Raw genomic sequence first — 20,595 nt, forward strand, 5'->3', positions numbered from 1 at the left:
GGAATATATGTCTGGGATTCTGGTTTCCCTTCCTCTAGGAGAGTAAATTCAGGAAAAAGAAGAATAACCAAATGGCTTTTTATTTGTCTTAGGCAAATAGATATTTGATACTAATAGAGAAAAATCCATTAAAAATCCTCCAATGGTGGGGAAAAAAAACTCGTCAAATTCTGTAAGGTATTTAGTTATCTCTTACAGTGCTTCCAATGGAGTGCCTTTAAAGAGATAAAGTTGCAATTACTTTCACTTTAGACCAGCAAAGAGATATTTTGACACATGGTTGAGAAATATTGAAAATGCATAAGAAAGAACTTCAGCCAGTTGTGTCTTTATAGATGAAAGTAGGAAAGTTCATCGTGCTTGTAGAGATGAGTTTGTATGGAATAAAAGAAACTGCACAAAGAAGCTACTCAGAATTTGTGTCAAGGCAAAAGGAGAGATTAATAAAAATTCTCCCCTATAAAGCATGCTGCATGGATTGATTACAAACTGTAGAAACAATCCAGCATATTTTTGATGACAGAATTACAAGGCAGTGTTGTTTTGACTACCGGTGTAGTTTTGTTTCCTAATGCAGCAGCATCTCATTTTTGCTCTTCTTAAACTCATGCTTGATTATTGGATTGATTGGATGGATTGATTATGCACTGTGAAAGACTTTTTTAATATTATACTGTATTATCCTTTTGTTGTTAGTTAGTTTTACACTTCTTGGCATCAGAGATAAGGTGACATTTTATCCTACACGGGTTCCTTAAAAAGGCTAATGTATTTCCATGGCTTTCAACTTTGTTCTTCCTTCTGACTAAAAGTAGTCATACAAATACATTTTTGAACAAAATGATTTTACTGAGAATGAACTGATGGAAGAATCCAAAAAGCCTGTGTGCACCAGATAGGTTTCTAGAGAGAATTTATGGAATGTAACGTGCCCAAGTTTTTCAGACTAATTCAGTCAATGTAAAATTAAACTTGAATATCTGAAATAAACATGTTTTAATACTAGGTTACATGTTCCCTGTATTTCAGGCCATAACTTCTGTGCAGAGGGACACAAATGTGGTGAAAATTCACAGTGCAAAAACTGGAACACAAAAGCTACTTGTGAATGCAAGACTGGCTATCTTTCTGTCCAAGGGGACTCTGCGTATTGTGAAGGTAAACAAAATATTCAAAGACTTGTCTCTTTAACAATCCTACTTAGAAACATAATATTAAATAAATAGTCAATTAATTAATTTCTTTGCAAAGCTTAATTTCATGATGGTGAATACCACAGGAGGCTTCATAAATATGGATTTAAGTTTACAAGTTGGTGCTGGACTGTTGAGATTACCTAGGGGTTTGTGTAGGGGCAAGCTTCATTGTTGCAGTTGGGATCTGGTACACCGTGGTCATGCTGTCATTACATTGTTTAAATACTGCTTTTCAGACAGTAGCATCCACCTCCTAAAATGTATTTTTAGAGAACAGCATCTTTGTCAGATGAATTAATTTAGGAAGTGAGAATTCTGCTGACATTTGTGACAAAGGTAAGTGTGAAGGTGTACCGAGGCTTGACTATAGAGATGACGGATCTGCAGTCCTTTCTGAAGTACTTCTGTGGGACAGGTACTTGACTGAAATTGTTTTCCTATGATACAAGAGAGACCTATTTCTTAGAAGAGTGTAGCTGAAGTACTTCTGTTGATGTATTATTCCATCACAGGAATGAATGTGATGGGCCACTATTCTCCTTTTTGCTTCTTACTGTTTTCTAGAGCTTGCTGTTATTCATAGCTATGATGTTACTACAAATTAAACTGATGAAGCAACATACACCACATTCCTTCCTACCTTTGCGTAGTTTTGGTTTTTTTTCTTGATGCCCTTGAGTGTCAGGCTGCAATACTCAATCTTTTGGCCATTATAGGAAGTTTTTGAACTACTTTGTAAAATATTTCTCTAGGTTCTTTTTCTTTTTTTTAGTACTGGTGATGGAAGGGAGATGGTGTTTTTGACAAGCTGTTAAAATATACTGTAAGAGTGGCAAGATGGGATAAAAGAAAAAAAGGAGGCATGGACTGGATTGAAATGATCCTGCTTTCATAAAAAGGTTTTTTTTTAGTGGATGTAAGTGAGCAGGGCTGCTTTAAGTAGCACTTTATGAAGGTATTCGGTAAATGGCGACTCTAAATCTTATGGTGTTTAGTCAGTTCTCTATGAACAAACCTTGAATGGTCCCATATATGCACTTTCAGTGACTGGGAAAACAGTTTATACCTTTCTTTTTAAAGGTAAGTAGTTGTGCAAAAAACAGTAAGAAGAGCTTCTCTATATGTACTGAAAAGACTTGTCTGAGACAGTAATGCTCTTTATCATCTGTGATACATAATCCAATGTTTGCTCTTTTTGTCTGTTTTAAATAAAATCAGTGTTCAGTGTTTTTATTTACCTAGAAGTAAATAAGTAATAAGTAATAAGTTTTGTCCTCTGTATGGAGAAAACTTAAACATCTTGAGTCAAATGCTTTCGGAGGTGTTGTGGGTGCATTAGTGAGAGTGGTGAAGAAAGGAAGAGCTTTTTGAAGCAATTAGCAGGAGTTACAATGTATTTGGCCTATGTTGTGTTAAATTTAAGAAGGGCAAATCAAATCCCTGCCTTCTGTTGATGTGAATGAAATGTAAGGCAACAGAATAGACACAGCTGCTTTTGCTGCCTCAGACCATGGGATAGATGGGCTTTCTGCATGTTAAGAAAGTTTACTAGGTGCAGAGCAGCTCTTACTAGAGAAGGCCCTTTAACAAGAACTATAGACTGACAAATGGATTAGCCAAAAGGGTGACTCCTTTCAGGCCCATGAAGAGCTTTCTTTTATGCCTCAGAACAGCTTTCTGCAAAATTTCTTTCTATGCTTCCCTAACCACATTTCTCTCATCTATGTGCTTAATCTGCTAAATAGAATAATTTCATAGTTGGCTGTATAATGTTCCCAAATGCGTGCTGGAGCTGTGATTTAAATAAATGAGGTCAAAGGCATGTATCTGAAGGTGTAATTTGGCAAGATCTTGGTATAGTATGGGGTGGATTTTTTTGTGGAGTTTTGTATTTCTGTTTGTACTGTGTAAGAAATAAATCTGCAAAACACTTGAACAACAAGTAGTAAACACACAAAACACCTGCGAAAGCATGGAAACTGTCATTCTCAACTGTAGTTCTGAATTTGTCTTCATCATTCTTAGGTTTTAAAAGACAACTAAGATGACTATTTCCTTTGAGGTGGCAAGGTTAAACTAATTCATATGTGTGACATGCTGGCAAGTGACACCTTTAGTTCAGAGATCATTAACTTGGAGCTTTCTGGATTTCTCATCTCTTCCAGTGAAAGACTTATACATGTGAATTCCAACGTATGGTGTTATTTTACCTTACTTATGATTTTACCATTCTATGATTTCTGCTCTCTGATTCACAGTTTTATCCTGCTGGATCTTATGGCATCATTTTGATTTTTCAAGATCTCTGAAGAATTGTGTTTGAGTCTGCTTTGCTTTTTTGACATGTATTTGTGTCATCTTTTAATATCTCATGTTCACATGTGAAAAAACTAACAAGTTTCTAACCTTTGTCAGAGCATTGGCATCAGCAAATATGCAAAATTTGCTTTCCCTATATCACCTAGGTAGGATGACACATGGTCTCTGGGATGTCTTCTAGCTATTGATGTGAAGAGTGTAAACAAGCTGTGTAAAAACCCCAAATACTTTCTCTGGCAAAAGCAGTCTGTTAGGCAGTGGTTAGGACAGGTTATCCAGGTGCGTCTGCTTTGCCCTTAAGGAGAAGTCCACAAGTTTTGAGGCCAAGTGTAGTGTTGAGAATAACTCATACTTTTTTTCTTCTTTTCTCCTTGACTGGTAAAGTTTCATGGGTTAATAGAGAAAGGAGTTCTGTGAAGAATAAATTTCTGTGACCTTAATTCAGGCAGTATAGTAGATTTCCTCATGTGACTTTACCCTCAAGGTCACCTTAATGCTGTTACCTCTGAATAAATGTCTTGATATCTGGGAAAACTCTCACTATTTTTTGACCTCATAGTTTTTCTAGAGCATTCTTTCATTCAGAAGGAACTTGACTAAGTTACTCTTTCCCTTCTGTGCTCCCAACATGTTGTCTTAATTTGCTGTTAACAAATTATTGCTCATTTCAAAAAATGTCACATAAGCTGTGAAATATTAGCCAAACTCAGAAAACCTGCTCATTTTGTAGCATAAGGAAGAGTTATGATGATTTCACTGGGCTTGTAGATTTTTTAAATGAATGAAAGCCTCGGGAGAAAACTGAGTGCTCATTTGCCTCTGATCACAGACCTAAGCATACAGCATGGACAGACCAGGCAAACTGTTTCCCTGACGTGCCATACCACTGTGTGGCGGTCTCCTGTAGCTTCTGGTCTCTTGTTAGGCATCCAATTGCCCTTCTCCAACAGCGTGCTACTGCACATAGCACCAGGAGACTTGCAGGCAGGTGTTGAGGTTAGGGTCAGAGACATCTCCAGTACAGGTTAGGAGCTCTGTTTTCAGGCCAAGACCTCTAAAGACAGACTAGATAAAGCTTTGTATATAATTTCCTTGACAATAAAATTCAAAGGCTAATATTTCTTCTCCTCCTTTTTTGTTTTTCTTTGCTTGTAGAGTTTTTTGTGTTTTATGTGTTTTGATTTAGACCTCTGCAAGTTAGTTGTTTCAGTATTTGAGCCCATAAAGCAAGAGATGGCATTCTTACATATCTTAAATTTATAGAAAAATATTGTTCTCCAACACAGGTGTATTGGTTAAATTACCTACATAATACTTTCAAGCTCTCAACCTCAGAGAGAAGCTTGGAACCTCAGAGTCCTACTGCTAGTTAAATACATAATCATGTCTAATTTCCTTGTACTTTTTAAGTGTGCTCCAGACACATACAATGATCTTTACTGCTTCCTGTTTCTTCTCCTTTGAACTTACGATAGCCAGGAAATTTTTGACAGAAAGATAGGTAGGAAATATGTATCTGAGAGTCATCTTGAAAAGAATTATTGCCAAATGCAGAGGAAAAAGTGTTTCCCATTGTCACAGAACTCAGGGAAAATTAGCCTTTTAGGATTAATGAATTAGTTCCAAATGTGGAGACCTTGCTGTCAGCATTTTTAAATGAAAGATGAAAATTTACTACTTTTACAAAACAGAGGAACAAGAAAATCTTTCATTGTACAATGTGGTTTCTGTTATGGTTCTGAAGATGAGAACACTTCATAAAGCTGACCCCTAATGTTAAATCCTTCAACTCATTGCGTCCTGTATGTAGATAGTTGTTTAATGTGCAGAACTTTCCCAAGTAGTTTAAACTGAAAAAAACCCCAAAACTCATGGCCTTTAGAGTAAATGTCTACCAGCAATCCACCGAGTTTCCACAGCTGATGTATTTCTTGCTGTATAAAATAAGTTGAGTTTTATTGAATTTTCCCTTCCTCCTCTGTAGTGATTTCATTGCAGCTGCTCTAATTTCACTGCCTTGTGGCTTGGGAGGTGACATTAACATTATGTGGTATCATATAAACCTTCTGTGTGACAGTGATGTATGACTGTGGTTTTGGGCAGTATCCATTGACTTGACTTCTGGGTCAGCTTTTAATGATAAGCCTTCTGTTTGTACTCTCAAGAAACCTGCCTCCCAAGATGTCTGTATTCTTTGCAGTTATTATTCACCATATGCTATCATAAGCTTATATTCTGTGCTTCATATGCATACATATATGCATAACTGTACATACTGGATGCTTCATGAAATTACTTGAAGAAAATGGGACAAATATTGATGGCAAATGGCTATGCTAATTGCAAATGCACTGAATTTTTCTTTATACTGAAATTATAGCAAAGAGGAGGGAAGGAGAATAATCTTAAAATGTTAGTCAAGCTCATTATGTGTGCCCCAAATGCAACCTGCTTTGAAATGACAGCATTTCAGTTGGAACCAAGTCCTCATGTGGAGACTTAAACCCCACAAGACATTCCCCCCCACCCCTTTAGAAACATATGACTTGATTCCAACTTGTCTTTTTTTAAGTTCACAGTTTTTTGGAAAGCCACTTGTTAACCTACTGTTTAAACATCATCTGATACATGTAATCCTATTTATCAGTAAAAGTCCCTTCTCTTGGTGATATAATGCAAGTAATACATTTGTACTGCCTACTGTTTTCACAGAAAAGGCCTTTTTATTTCACTTTGTAATCTTGGCCATTACTTGACCTCAAATTCATCTTTTATAACGTGATCAAAAGGCAACTCTTGTCAGTCTCTTACATTTGAAGGTTTATGGACTTAAAGAAATGAGCCTGCATGCAGTTTTTTTGTGCTGTGAGCTGCTGGTGGAGGAGACTGAATTAAGAACAAAATAGACCCTCCCCCTTGCCAAGTAAATGCATGTTCAAAGGCAGAGATTATATACTTGCTAGTGGACAAGAAAGTTTTCAAACCAAATGTTTAAATTTTTATACTAAGAAGATTCAGGAGCTTATTGGAAAATGATGTTTATGCCCAACGTGGCTCTAGATGCATTATTTGTGTTATCAAAACTGCTTTTATATTTACAAGTGCATTAGTTATAAATTCATATTCCAACCACCAAACCCTGGAAAGTAAAATTATCTGTTATCCCCTGGAGTAACTTTAGCTCTTCTGGTGCAATGTCATGCTGAGATTTATATGAAAATAAATTTTAATTTCTAATAAGGTAACCATATGTTCTGGAGTTGTTGTAATAAAGTGTCATAAATAATTATGGCTCCAAAGAAATTCAGCCTTGCAACTGTCAGGTCTTGTGTTAGTAACTTGCATTTGAATAGATTACAATCATTACTATTAAAGAAAAAACCTCTTCGCCCCTTCAGAATGGCAATGAAAATCCTGCTCTGAGGCTGAGATTTTTGTTCGCAGAGAGGGATTGGAATTGCTGTTTCTTCTGCAACAAATGCTCTTACCTGTTTGGATTGTGTTCTTCTGAATTGCATTGGACATGATTAGGTATCTCATTTTAAAAGCTTTGCTTTTTACCTTTTGTTATTTGCCCAAAATAGGATGATAATTTCTGATAGAAAATGAAACAATACTCATCTAATTCCCTGTCTGTCTCCAAGTACTTCACCATCTCTCCAGATCTCTTTGTGTGACCACCTTCCAGATTTGAGGGCAGGGATGCATTAGTGTATTTCTGCATTAATGGAGGGGTTGTAGGTAGGAGCAGGGATGGGAGAGCCAGCCTCTCTTTGGGACAACCCCTCCAGAGGTAGCCTGGAGTTTCTGAGTGCCTCATAAACAGACTTCCTTTCTAACTACATTTTAAAAACAGAACTTTACCTCATTTTAGATGTGTTAAGGAAAAGCCAAGTGACAGGTTGGCTACTAATTATAGCAGAATTTCACTTAAAAGCTACAGGATGAAAAAATTATTTGATGCTCCTGCTGGATCAGCAGCATTATCATTGTGATAATTCCCTTACAGCAAGTTGTCCCCATTATGTGTTCTAGCACTGAAAAAGAGAAATCCATGCAATAATATATATATTATCATGTATATAATAACCCTTGTGAACAGAACTTTTGCTGCTCTTTACCCATTAAGCCCTTGTATTGATCCTGATGTTGCCAAAATTCTATCTTCAAGTTGTGACACAGGAGATTTTCTGTTACATTTCTGCTGACATCAGTGAAGAAGGGAAAAAGTTCGAAGGGTTTTTAGTGGAACTGTGGCAGTTTTGACCAGGTCATTGTTTGCATCAAACATGTGGCAGCAAAGCAGAGAAAAACTTCTGAGTTGTTCTTGTAGTGAGGATCAGAAGCTTGCATGTGGTTGAGCTGGACTGTAAAATGCTGAGAAATATTTATGTGAAATCAGGAAGTTCTGCTTGGACTTGAGTGGAAGCCACTTACCAGTACTTTTGTACAAGTTGCTAAAAATTGTGTGCTTAGGTCTTAAAACTTAGGGATTGAGTTTTTGCCTTCTTTAAAATCTGAAGCATAACTAGAATAGGTAAAAAATGATATGTGTGTGTGTGTATCTATGATGTGTGTGTGTATCCATATATGCAAAACAGTGTGTTCCTATTAGTTACCCAGGATCTGACAGAATAAGCAACTTTCTCAAAGGCCTGTGAAATTCAAAAGGGGATTGAAATAGAAGACCTCCAGAAGTGTAATTTCCAACCTAAATGATTTTTGGTGATTCTATAGTCTCTTCCTCTGTAATGTGTTTTGCATCAAGAGCTCTGGAGGTACTGTCAAGGTTCTGTGGTTACCTTTTGCAGTGCTTGGGAATGGAAAGGCAACTATTTTGCATTGCTGAAAGTCTTGAAATGAGAAGAAGATAATTACTTTTAAATGCTGGTACTTGTAAACTTATTTTCAGCTACTTGACAGAGACTTGATGTGCATTTCTGATGCTCAAGCTGTTTCTCCATTGCTCTTCAAGAGTGGATTTGGGAGCACAGAGTCTGTTGTCCAAATGGAAGACCTCACAGCCAGTTTATAGATAACCTGTTGGATTGGGCTTGACTGTGACCATATGAAAATGCGTGTTGGAAATGGCAGCATGTATCTGCTTCAAGGTCTGTGCTGGCAATATGGTAGCAGAACACAGATCCAAGTTTGATGCTGTCTAAATGTGACTATAAGGTTGTCGTGGGCAGCTCAGAAGAGGGAAGGATGTGCATTGTCCTACAGCAAGATTTATTACAAACTGAAATGAACATTTCCCCCTGCCAATCTACTTTGTGAACAGAGGAAAAAAGGACTCTGATAGCAACCTAGAGAGTGTTGAGTCCTGAGATAATGAAAGCAGCAAAGTACATGTAGAAAATCATTTTATCAGGTTTTAATATAGATATTAGGGATCTTGGGGAAAAATATCATTAAATTTCTCAGGAACTATTCTCATTGCAGGTGTGTCAGCATTTTATTTTAACCCTTTAAAGCTGTTTCAACTACTTCTATACAAGTGGGTCTGAGGCTCTTGTGCTTCTTGAGTAGCTGCTGAGCCATAAGAGGGTAAGGACCGTGTGAGACACAGTGACACTTAGCCTGTCTTTGGAGCTACAACACCCCATCTTGGGAGATGGTAACAGAGAAGAACGTTGCTCCAAAGGTGAAGGGGGAAGGCTAGGGCTTTGGGGAGCCAGGCAACTCATGGTGCCCAGGATCTGGAGTAGGTCACAAGTACAGCGGCTCTGTTGCACCCAGAAAAGGACATCTAGCAGATGTTTTGTGTTGATCAGTTGTATGATGAAAAATTAAAGGCTTTACTTTACATGAAGTTAGTTGTAAAAGAAGAAGACAAAAGGAGAAGGAGCCAAACAACTGTCTCCTCTCCAGAACTGTTTGCAACCTCCTGAATTTTTTTGCAACCTACTGAATGAAATGAGGTTTTTGTCCATCAGTCGAAAAACCCCTCAAACCTAAATGGAAAAATAATCTGGTTTATCATAAGAATATTTATTTTTTATTATTTTTAATAGAAAATGTGTTTTGCCTGTGGTAATAGCATAACTGGAGGCTGTTCCACTAAAAATTATCTATTACCTTTTTCCTTATGTGAGTATATTTTGTTTCCACTAGACAGAAAACCAAAATTGCTTCTAAAATTACAAGAGTCTCTAAATCCATGACAAATGTCAGTTTATAGTGATACATTTTTCCTTGCAAGATTTAGTGACTTACTGATATGGTTCTGAGTATTCAAAGATAATGGGCATATAAAAAAAGCCCAAAAGTTAACAAATCATAGGAAAAGAAGTTACTGCTAACCTAGGGCTTTGCTATGTGGTTAACTCTCTGCTTTCTTTTTATGACTTTGTGTGTATATTTTGCATCCTTCTCCAATATTTCTTCTTATGGCTTTTGTTCAGATTAATTTGGAGTTGTATACTGATTGTACAGGGTGTATCTGTATTGAGTGCACTCTATTCTGAATATATGAATAGGCATTGAGCTTTTGCCATTATTCAGATGTAGTAGGGTGAGTAGCAAGTTTAATATTCTGTTTCTGTTTACAACTGAAATCAAGACATATTTGGTTTATATGTTCCTATTAAGTTTTATGTTCAGATAATAAATTTCCTGGGTTTTTTTTCAGTGCAATTCATTTATGGAAACACATTTATAAATTTAATTAAGAAAAAGAGCAATGTATTATTTTCTTATTGTATTGCATGAGGAGCCTGATTTAAATGAAACTAAAAAAAGACTACTTTTACCAGTTGTACTGCCCTAGTAAGGAGACTCTACCTGGGTCTTCATGGATGTAGGATCTGCCTGTTTTCTGGTGTATGTCTGTGAAGATTTTTCTGGTTTTGTTTGCTGTCTGGAAATTGAGATCATATTGTTAGCTAAGATTTTTTGTTGTTTTACTGGGATATTGTGAAGGTTAGTGGTTGAAGGTAGTTGATAAAAGACAGCACAATAATACCACAGAATAGACTGAAGTAAGTGTAGAACAGTAAGCAAGCTGCTTATATAATCAGAAATAATTTGGGGTTTAAAAAATTTCAATTGACTAAATGTTACTGGCAGCTAAGGAAAGGCATTCTATAAAACATTCATGTACATATTTAATTTTCAGAAAGATGATTTCTCGTAGTAAGATTTTAGACAGACAAATCGATTTCATTTGGGTAAGGAGCTGCCTCTGAAAAATCTCTCCAAGTGCATTTTTCTAAGATATATATTTCTACTTAAAAATTTACTTCTTTGTACCGGAATCTTTTTAGAGGAGAGGAAAGAGTTAAAAATGTTAGAGACTCTAGGAGGCCCTGCTCTAGCAAGGGGGTTGGACTATAGATGATCTTTTGAGGTCCCTTCCAACCCTTAAGATTCCGTGATTCTGTGATTTTGATTCAAGCAATTGAAATAAGTACAAAAGTAGGTATAGCATCTACAAAGAACTCATTTATTGACAGTTTCCTCTTGATTTACTGACTCTTACAATATTTTTGCAGTATTGAACTTTTTTTTTTTTCCAAAAAGGTACTTTGCTATTTTTTTAGTTACTGTGTTTGTTCTTCATATCTAAAGGGCAAATTTCAAAATACCCTTTGGATGTTCTAGAATGTATTTTTCACTATCCATACTTCTCAGTACTTTAGTTTTCACCTTTGATTTCTAGATTAAACATCTCAGTTTTCTCTCACCATTGATTGTTCCTGATGAATTTAATTTTATTAACCTAATTGGGTTTTTATTGGTTTTGCTGAAGATGTTGCTGTGTTTGTATCTTGTTCTGAACTCCCTCACTTAAATTGTCTGTGCCTCATACCGATTGTCTCTGTAGGGATCACTGTCTTTCAATAGTAGAAAATAATTTTGTCTCTGCTTACAGGCTTAAGAAAGTGTTTGAAATTGATTAGGATTACATTGGCAATGCAAACTCCTTTTTATCTCTTATCTTCCTTAGGATTGTTTACCTCTCATCTTCATTATTCTATTTCCCTAATTTATATGACTCATATTTTCCCTTCAAGCTTCCACCAGAGAATGCCTCTGTACATACTGGTAACTATTAGTGCTGAGATAATTGCATGAATACACAGTAGTATTGTCAGACATGAATGTGAGTTGGTGTTAGCTCAGACACATGCTGTGTTTTGCAGAAAGAGAGCAGATCAGATTTACAAAGAGTTTGCACTGAAAAATTATGAATTGTGTCACAAACATCAAAAAGTAGGGCCTGGCGTAATGGCGGATGTTCAAGAAGCAGCTATTGCCATTCTTGCTTTTTCTGTTTCCTCAGGAGCAGATCACTTGGATCTTTATTTCCTTGCTTTCTAATTCCTCATCCATAAGGCAGTAAGACTCAGTTTTGTGTGGAGTTAATGACTTTTGTGCTTCATGATGTTGTGACTACACTGTCAGTTGGCTTATGTAAGATGCCATGGCAGCCTGAAATTCTTGCTGATGCATTGCCTTTTCCAAGGGTAGGAACGACCCCAATAATTTTCTCTCCATGAAACTCTTCCTTACAAGTAGGATATGGACCTTGTTTGTTGTTATGAATTCCTTAGACAAAATGGAAATACTTACTTGCATTGGCAAACTTAATTGGCAAAATGGAAAATTGGGCGAGCATGTGGGAAGATCAAGATCACTGCTAGATATTAGAATCTGCATAACCAACAATTAGGCTGATTCAGACTCTTGGAGATGCCAGGTTCATGCATGTGAATTATTTTTCAGTTAATCCCTCTGTTCCACTGGAATAGTAATGTCTGTTTAAGAAACACTGTGTTGGTAATGAAGAGTTTCCTCCATTTACTTGGGCACAAGTGACATTAACCTTTGAAGGTGAGGTCATCTACTCTGTTCTGGAGCTTACTTTAACCTATTACTCCTTAGGTGACTTTATTTGCTTTTTGGCTTTCAGTCTTACTGTCTGAATCAGTGCTGCTGTGAAAAGGTCAGCAGCAATCTGAAGTGCATTCAGTTTGTGAAGGAACGTAAGGCACACTTTCCAGTCTTTCTTTTCTACGAGGATCAGTTCAAAGCCTGGCACTGCCACTGTGTGTGGTTTTCATCTCATGATTTTTCTGTACAAACAGTAATACCAAATTTGGCTAAAACACGACGTGCCTTTGTGGCTGGTAGGGCACCTGACGCCTGACAACACAACAGCTGCAGCACACCAACATACCTTTTAGTAATTAACACTTTGCTGTCTTTCCTATCACTGCTATCCTACATAAAAGGCTACAAAACATTGGATATTATAAAGACATACAGCTTTTGCCATACACTGGTTTGGTTGCCAAGAGCACTTGGTTTTGTGTTGTGGGTACATGGTGAAAATGGCAACTCAGTCTGGGAGTGTTAATTGATTCTGTCAGTTGTTTCTTGGTTAATATTGGCGTTATTGGATATTCATTACGTGCAACAAATGATTTATGCGGAGCAGGCTGAACCATCCTCTCTCATTAGACATTTGGAAACAAATGAATTTCTGTTTCAGGTGAGTAGAATGATTTTTTTCCTTAGTTAACACAATATGAATAACTGGAGCTCAGTTACATCTGTTTTGTAATTCAAGGAAATCTTGAAACGAACTAATGAGGAACATGGAAAAGAGAACTGTGTCTTCAACTATGTGGGAATCTAATCTATATGAATTCCCATGAGCTATATCTGTTTTGTGCTAGGTTCCCATTGATTTTGTAAACATTTTAGCATTAGCCATAATCCCCTTTGAATATAAACCATTCTCTGGTAGTCTCTCCTGTGTTTTAATTAATTCTGAAGTGACCAACTTGAGGACTCTTCCTTTTATGTTATTACTGAAACAGCGAAATTCTCCCTTACTTTTCTTCAGTCTTAATCTGACCCCTGTGAAATCAGTAGGCATATTGAATTCTCAAGAACCTGGTGCTGCTGAGAATACCTGAGACAGACAGAAAGTGTCAACGTTAGAAACTGGAAGAAAATCAGAAATCCTGAGGGAAAAGCAACCCATTTGTGGGAAAGTATTTATTTTAACTTACTTGAGTTTCTATTATAGTTGATAACTCCCTAGTCTTCAAAAGAAAAACTTAAAGGAGATTGATGTGGTCCTTCTGGCACTAGAGAGCTGGGATATGGGCATTATACCTTCATTCTGGTCTTAAGGGTACGGGAGGCATGCATTATCTGTTACTTTCTAAATTGAATTAGTTGAAAGAAATGTTGGAATCCATAACCTGGTTGATTGGTGCAATGTCTTTGACAGGTCTTACAAAAGAATATGCCTTAAATTGAAGAGATGATACTGATTTTTTTTAATTGGGACATAAAAATAAATATCTAACAACTAGCATGAAAGCTGACACTGTTACTCCTTGATAAGTACATATATGTATATCATAGAATCAAAGAGTGGTAGGATTGGAAGGGACCTTTTAGAGATCATCTAGTCCAACCCCCCTGCAGATCAGCAGGAGGTATTTTGGCCCATAGACGGAATGGAAACTGGAGCTTACAGGGGATAAACTGAGTTAGGGCTGTCTTAACTGCAGCAGTGTCAGATGCTATTCTTTGATATTCCTGATCAGGGGTGCATTTAAACCCTAGGGGAGTTTTGTTTGAACAGATAATAGTTGTATGTCTTGTTATAAGTCAGTTTTATGTTGTGGGACATATTAGATTGAACTTTGGGTATATAAAGAAAAAAATACATTGCTGTTTGAAAAAAATGGAGAAGGTATTTTTCTTGCAGTTGTTTAACCAACAGCAGGACTAAACTGCTGCATGTTGCTGAGCTGAATTCCAGGAATAATGAGGTTGCGGTAGGCTTATAGACAGGAATTAACCTGTATATGTATGGAAGTATATATTTATTCTTAGCCTGAATCCATGTGCTTGTGGTTCCACTGTTTTGGTTTTAGCTAGTTTTTATAGTTAGCCTTCCTTAAGAGATACCATTGCAGTTTTAGGGTAGCTATAGGATGCCGTTGTAGTCTTGACTTTTTTTTTACTCATGATTAGATGTATCAGTAAGTGTATGCATATATCACATGGCATGGGAAGATCTAAAGATAGAGTTATAGATAGAGCTTATAACTGCTCTTAGGTCTCCAGTGTCTGGAACTTATGTTTTTGGACACAGGCTATCACTGTGATAACTGTTATTCAGATATATGGTAAAAATAGGATTTGTTTTCCAAGAGGCTTTATAACCTAGGTATAAGGCAAGAGACTGTTTTAGGTGGGAGATTAAAAAAGTGAGAAAGGGATTTGAAGCTAAAATCCTAGGACAACTTTGTTTTTGCTTAAGTAAAATCTGGCTCCTGTAGGTGAATAGTGTTTGCTTTAAAATATATTTTTGTAAACCTAGCATAATTCTATTGATATGTGATGATGTGGGGATGGAAGTGAGGCAGAGGCATCTCTGAAGAGTAGGAAGTTGTAGTAAGTTCTTAGGTGAGAGCTGTCACCTTCCACAACTGACTTTGTCCCTGAGTAAAGTCCATGATAGAATCATAGAATGGTAGGGGTTGGAAGGGACCTTTAGAGATGATCCACTCCAACTCCCCTGCAGAAGAGGGTTCACCTAGATCAGGTCATATAGGAACATGTCCAGACGGGTCTTGAAGACCTCCAAGGAAGGAGACTCCACAACCCCTCTGGGCAGCCTGTTTCCTGTCTGCCTTGCTCCCCAGGACTGGTAGTTTCTTGAAGGTAGCAGTAGCTCATTTCCACCCAAGTGACAGCTGTAGTGTGGCATACTGCCTCCTGTCAAACACTGTCAGGAGGTAACGATGGGAAACCATGGACAATGGGGAAAATGCACAAATGTGGAACTGGTTGGAGTACACTTATAGTGGAACCATTTGTCAGGATTTTTAAGCATCATGGAAAAAGATTATTCTAAGGAGATTTTGAAGGGAATCTTACACTTGAAGTTCTCTCTGCATTATCATTCCAAGTGCAATGTGAGAGAGTAAGGGGCTGTGCTTGCTTTTTAGTGTGTGTGCAGATTTTTTTTGGTTTTCATTGTTGTGGGGTTTTTTTAAGTTATGACTTGTCAAAGATGATTTGTATTTTGATTCTAGTTAGAACCAAATGAGTATAGGTAAAATGGAAAGTGTATATGATAGCCCTTGAAATAGATGGCATATAGCAAATCAGTCAAGAAAATATTAGAGAAAGTAACATTGAATCTTTTCTTGGATTTAAATAATGTGAATTTGGACTCACACTTTGACTTGTGTAACTTCATGTTAGAACTGGTAAAAATATTGAGAGTAGGGCTGCAAAGTGCTGTACGGTACATCCTTTCCATGTCTTGGTATTCCTTCTTGGCCTTTGGGGAAGAAACTAGAGCTGAAAGCAGTTGACTATTGGACATTTGACTTTTCTGATGTGATGTGATGTGGACTTTTCTGCAGAACAAACACAGCTTCTGGATTTCTCTTGCATTTTTGCCCTCTGGAGTTGAGCTCAGTAGTCTATATACCAGTTAGCTTTGTTTCTCATGAGATCGCTTGTGGTAGTTGTGTGCTGACATGATGGTAGATGCATGGATGAAGTACAACTCAGTAAAAGTTTTAAGAGCTTTCTCCTGTATCTAGCACTGTGGCACAAGAGAACCACAGAACAGTGTCCTGATGAAATGGTGAGGCAGGGATCATGCTTGGGTTGCTGCTGTGAATTACTGAACAGAACATTGCCTAAAGAATTTGGATGAGTTTCATGTGAAATGCCATGTTTTGTTCTTATATTCCTCTGCACTTAGGAATTAACCATCAAGGCTGGATTGAATGACACGTGAATAGTGAGATGTAAGCAAGTGTATGATCAAATCATTATGTTCTTCACAGTTTGTGTGCTGTGCATTTCCATTTAATGACTACAAGTCAGCAAGTTTCACGTGTTTCCCTCCGTCACCTTTCTTACCCCTGTAAAAGAACGTGATGTTAATTCATTACTTCAAAGTCACTTTGTTGTGATGAGAAACAATTTTGAAGGATGTTAATAAACTAAATGTGAAGGTACCAGAAAAAGGGTTCTAAGCTTTGATTATGTGAGTTGCTTATTCATGAAAAGAAGCATCGTCCATAGCTGCATGCATGCTCATACATATTTATACACTAGTATTTTTTAGATGTTAGCTTCATCTGCACCTTTAGGCTGTTGTTTCATCTGTTGTAATCATGTTACAATAATTAAAACATCAGAGAAACAAACAAACAAAACCTCATTGTAGTGATGCCTGACAGAAGTAATTAATTTTTGCATGAAAAGCATCTAATGGAAATACTATCACAACTGTGAACTAACCAAACTATATGTGAAGGAGGCACTAAGTACACTTGAACTGTGTGGAACTTATTGATACAGGACACATTTGAGTTGTCTTGTTTGTTTGTTTTCAGTATTGTGTTGTACTAAGAAGCTGCAATTGTCCCTGTCCAGAAAAGCCTGGTCACCAGCTGCTTTCACTGCATTGTTTACTAAATTCTCATTTGCTACAAATGGTATCTTTCCTTTCAAAAGGTGTTTGTCATGTTTTTTTCTAAATGTCTCAGCAAACTTGATGCAATGCCTAGACTATCACTATTATTCTTTCTTTGGACAGGTTAGCTATGTAGACTATAATTCTGAGGGCTTTTTTATTGGATAGGCTTCTTGATTTCAGTTGAGACTTCTGCAAACTTTGCTATATCCTGTCATCAGCATATATTTTGTGTAAAGCTTGGTCCAGCAATTTTAGTCACTGGCCCTAGAACTACAAATGAATAGTTAGACATTCTGCTTTTAACTGTGCATGCTTTACTTGTGTTTCTGTGGGCCTGGTGTGAGAGCTGAAGAGCCATTTAGAAGTGGTTTGAGCAGAACATAAATACTTTCCCAAGCCTCTTGTAATTTCTCCATTGTCTCTGCGTTGACTTTTTTTCCTATTGTCTCATTTTTTGAATGTACTGAAAATGCTTCCTAATCTCTCCATGAGCTTCTTAAATTCCAGTTTCCCTGGAACCAGGGCTCAGTGTAGTTCTACAAAAGCATCAGCTGATTGCAGGGGCCCAGTGTTGTGTTGCTGCACTTCTCTACATGCTGGATCCCAAGAACAGGTCTCCCAGGGTACCTGGAGTCAGCTTCACAAAACAGCAATAATACAGTGACTTCCCCATTGCCACAGGGACAGGAGCAATGCTGGCAACCAGACAGAGAAGTCCTGTTGCTGCAGTTGGCAGAGCAGATGAAAAAATGCAGTACAGGCAGATAAGTGATACAGCCTCACAAAAGAAAAGTATTCTTGTGAGTATAATTGCCCACTGCAGATCTTCTTTTCCTGATAAAATTAACAAACTCTCCATGAGCTGTTGGGCAGAATTAAAAAAAACTCAGCGTAGCTCTTCAGAGTCAGTAGGGCAGACTTGAATCAAGTTATCTAAGGTTTATTATGTGACATTTCAAATGACAGTAATCTGCACATCTTGGGTGACAGCCTGGGTCACTGAATGTTAGTTTAATCAAACTTAAAAGTCACATGAGGTACTACTGTTAAGGTCAGCAAATGAGGTTTTTGTGGGAATACAATATATAGTAAGGAACTATTATTAAAATCATAAAAGAATTTTTCTACTGACAGTTTCCTGATGCGGCAGTTGGAATGGAGTAATTCTCAGCTTGATGTTTCTTCCATCATCAGTGTGTTATTCTAGTGTTTTGAAATATATATGTCCAGATATAAAACCCCCAAACTCCTGCAAAAGGCTTTTTTGAGATCCTCAACCAAGCAGTCTCTCTGGTTTTGTTTCTCTAGGGGATGAAAGGGCTCACAGTCCACTTAAGACTGAACTTTTTGTATCCAATAAATGCTGTAGTATAGTTGAAAAAGAATATGCTCTATGAGGAGGAGAAAATAGTGGAGCTTTTCTTGTGTACAAATAGGGCACCAGTTACAGCATGTGATGAAAGGGAATTCAGCTTAAAGAAAGTGTACAATCCTCATGTTAGAGACCAACTGTCAGTCTTTTTCCCTTGCCTTGGTAAGTGCCTTGACCATTGGCCTTACAAAGGAAATTTCACTCTCTCCTGATGAATCTTTTTATAAGCAAACATAAAACAGTTCGAATTTCACCTGCAGAGAAGTTTGCTCTGATTGTTGGGATGGTGGCCAGGGAAATGGCAGTGTGAATCCTCTGAAGTGGAGGAGTGACCTGGACACTCAATGTGTCTGGTCGCATTTAATGGTTGGGCTGTTACACAAAGGGAAGAAGCTGCTTCTTTCTCCTCTGTCTACTGGGGGGGGGGAGGTGGGGGGGGAAAGAAGAAAAAAAGAAGATTGTCACCTTTTGAGAGAGAGAATGAGGGAGGATCAATCCCTAAAGATATTTCAGCTCTTAATCTTCAGTTTAAATCCTTAAATTCTCATGACTTTAATGGGTGTTTTAAGTGCTTAAGTAGGAATTAGAAGCATACACACTTGGGCCCACTGTTCTCAGGAAAATGACGTTGCAGGTGTTTCCCTGTCAAATGAAGTGAGGCTTCTAAGCCTGGAGGAGCAGTGGGATTTGAGCTAAACCCTTGACATTACATTTTTCCTTGTTAAGTACCATGGGCAGCTTCCTGCCCAGCAGGCTCATTGATGTGAATCCTGTGCTGTGAATTGCCCTACTCTTAGACCCTGGCCATTTATCTCAGTGTGTTAGGTTTTGGTCTAGGAACCAGACACCTGTACATCTTAGAGAGCTAGTCATAGTCATGTGGGAGTTGGGACCTCTAAAATAGCAGTTTGGACCCAAACATTTGTTATGTCTACCTCTATATGATTTGACTAAATAGTTTTAATATTTCAAAAAGTTGTATGAAATCAGGTGAGTTGTCCTTAATAACGGCCTAAGGAGCAAACACTTGGGAATAGTTCTCTAAAGATAGCACAGTGGAGCTCAGCACAAAGAATAAATTTTGGGTACTGGTTTGAGAAAGTGGTTTTATTCTTGGTTTTATTCTTGATGAGGAAACTAAGACAAAGCAAGTCAAGCCTTTTCTGAAGTATGTTGTTTACTTAACAGATCGCTTAATCTAGCAAAAAGATTTAATTGAATTACATTTAAGTAAGTTCAGTAGATCTGATTTATGTTTGTGCTCATGTTGTGAACTGATGTACTGAAAGTTTTCTCCCCAGGAGATGAATGTGGATGAATGTAGTCTTAGTTTAACATCTTAAATTAGGTGAACAATGTAAGATCCTAACATTCTAAAAGTTACAGCATAGTTTCTATAGAATTTGGTATAACATTTGGATCACCTTTAAGGAGAGGTAGGAGACTTGCAGATTATATTTGAGTGTTGAACGAGTGGCGACCAACTGAAGGATTGCTCACATGCTTGCCAGTTTAATTTTTGATGCCTGTAGTAACATCTCTGAAAGCTTTGTAACCCATCATCTTTGCTGATATTAGTGAAAGAGACGGGTAATAGAAAGTAAGTACATAAGGAATAGGTGCTTTCTGTGTGCAGAAGTTAAGGAAGTGCCCCATGTAGTACTTGACCATCCTTAATCTTGGAACTTAATTATTCACACGTGAAAAAAACTCAAACAATGACAGAAAACTAGAAATTTGTGTCTGAGTCTCCTGGCATTTCTTCTCTGAAAAGATAATGTTTCAATTACATGCATTGATACTGTGGTTGTTGGTAGATGAATATTCTGATTGGACATATTGGAAAATGCAAAAACCAGAAAGTAGAAGCTTCATGTTGAAACAGAAGACACTGGAATGTGGTGTTATGTTAGAAGAAATAATTTCATAAGGCTTCTATAATATTCAGCTGTTTTATACCTCATGCTTCATTTACTGTCTTCATTAAAAGATGAGTAACTTTATATCCTAACTTGAAAAAACATCCAAAAAGCAAAATTGAAACTTATTTGGCTCAGAGTGTTTATAAGCTTGGTTGTTTGAGTTCTTTTATTCCCTTTGAGAACAGAATACTCTTTTCTTAATGCCAAGTTTCAAGAGCTGGATTTAAAAGTGCTATTCTTTACCACCTACAGAGATCCAAGGTCTTTTAGAAGTCCCTCCATTTTTTTTGTGTGGATCGTCTGAAATAG

The 20,595-nt window shown here is 37.3% G+C and overlaps 1 protein-coding gene across 1 annotated transcript in view; it reads left to right on the plus strand.

The window, feature by feature from the left end:
• Window positions 1–20,595, plus strand: part of NELL1 (neural EGFL like 1) — a 281,494-nt gene that overhangs the window by 91,322 nt on the left and 169,577 nt on the right. Inside the window, exon 12 of the mRNA XM_061999665.1 lies at window positions 1,030–1,158. Coding sequence (XP_061855649.1) covers window positions 1,030–1,158 — 129 coding nt within the window. The remainder of the gene's footprint in view (window positions 1–1,029; window positions 1,159–20,595) is intronic.

Source organism: Colius striatus, chromosome 7 (assembly GCF_028858725.1).
Source record: "Colius striatus isolate bColStr4 chromosome 7, bColStr4.1.hap1, whole genome shotgun sequence".
Taxonomy (NCBI): domain Eukaryota; kingdom Metazoa; phylum Chordata; class Aves; order Coliiformes; family Coliidae; genus Colius; species Colius striatus.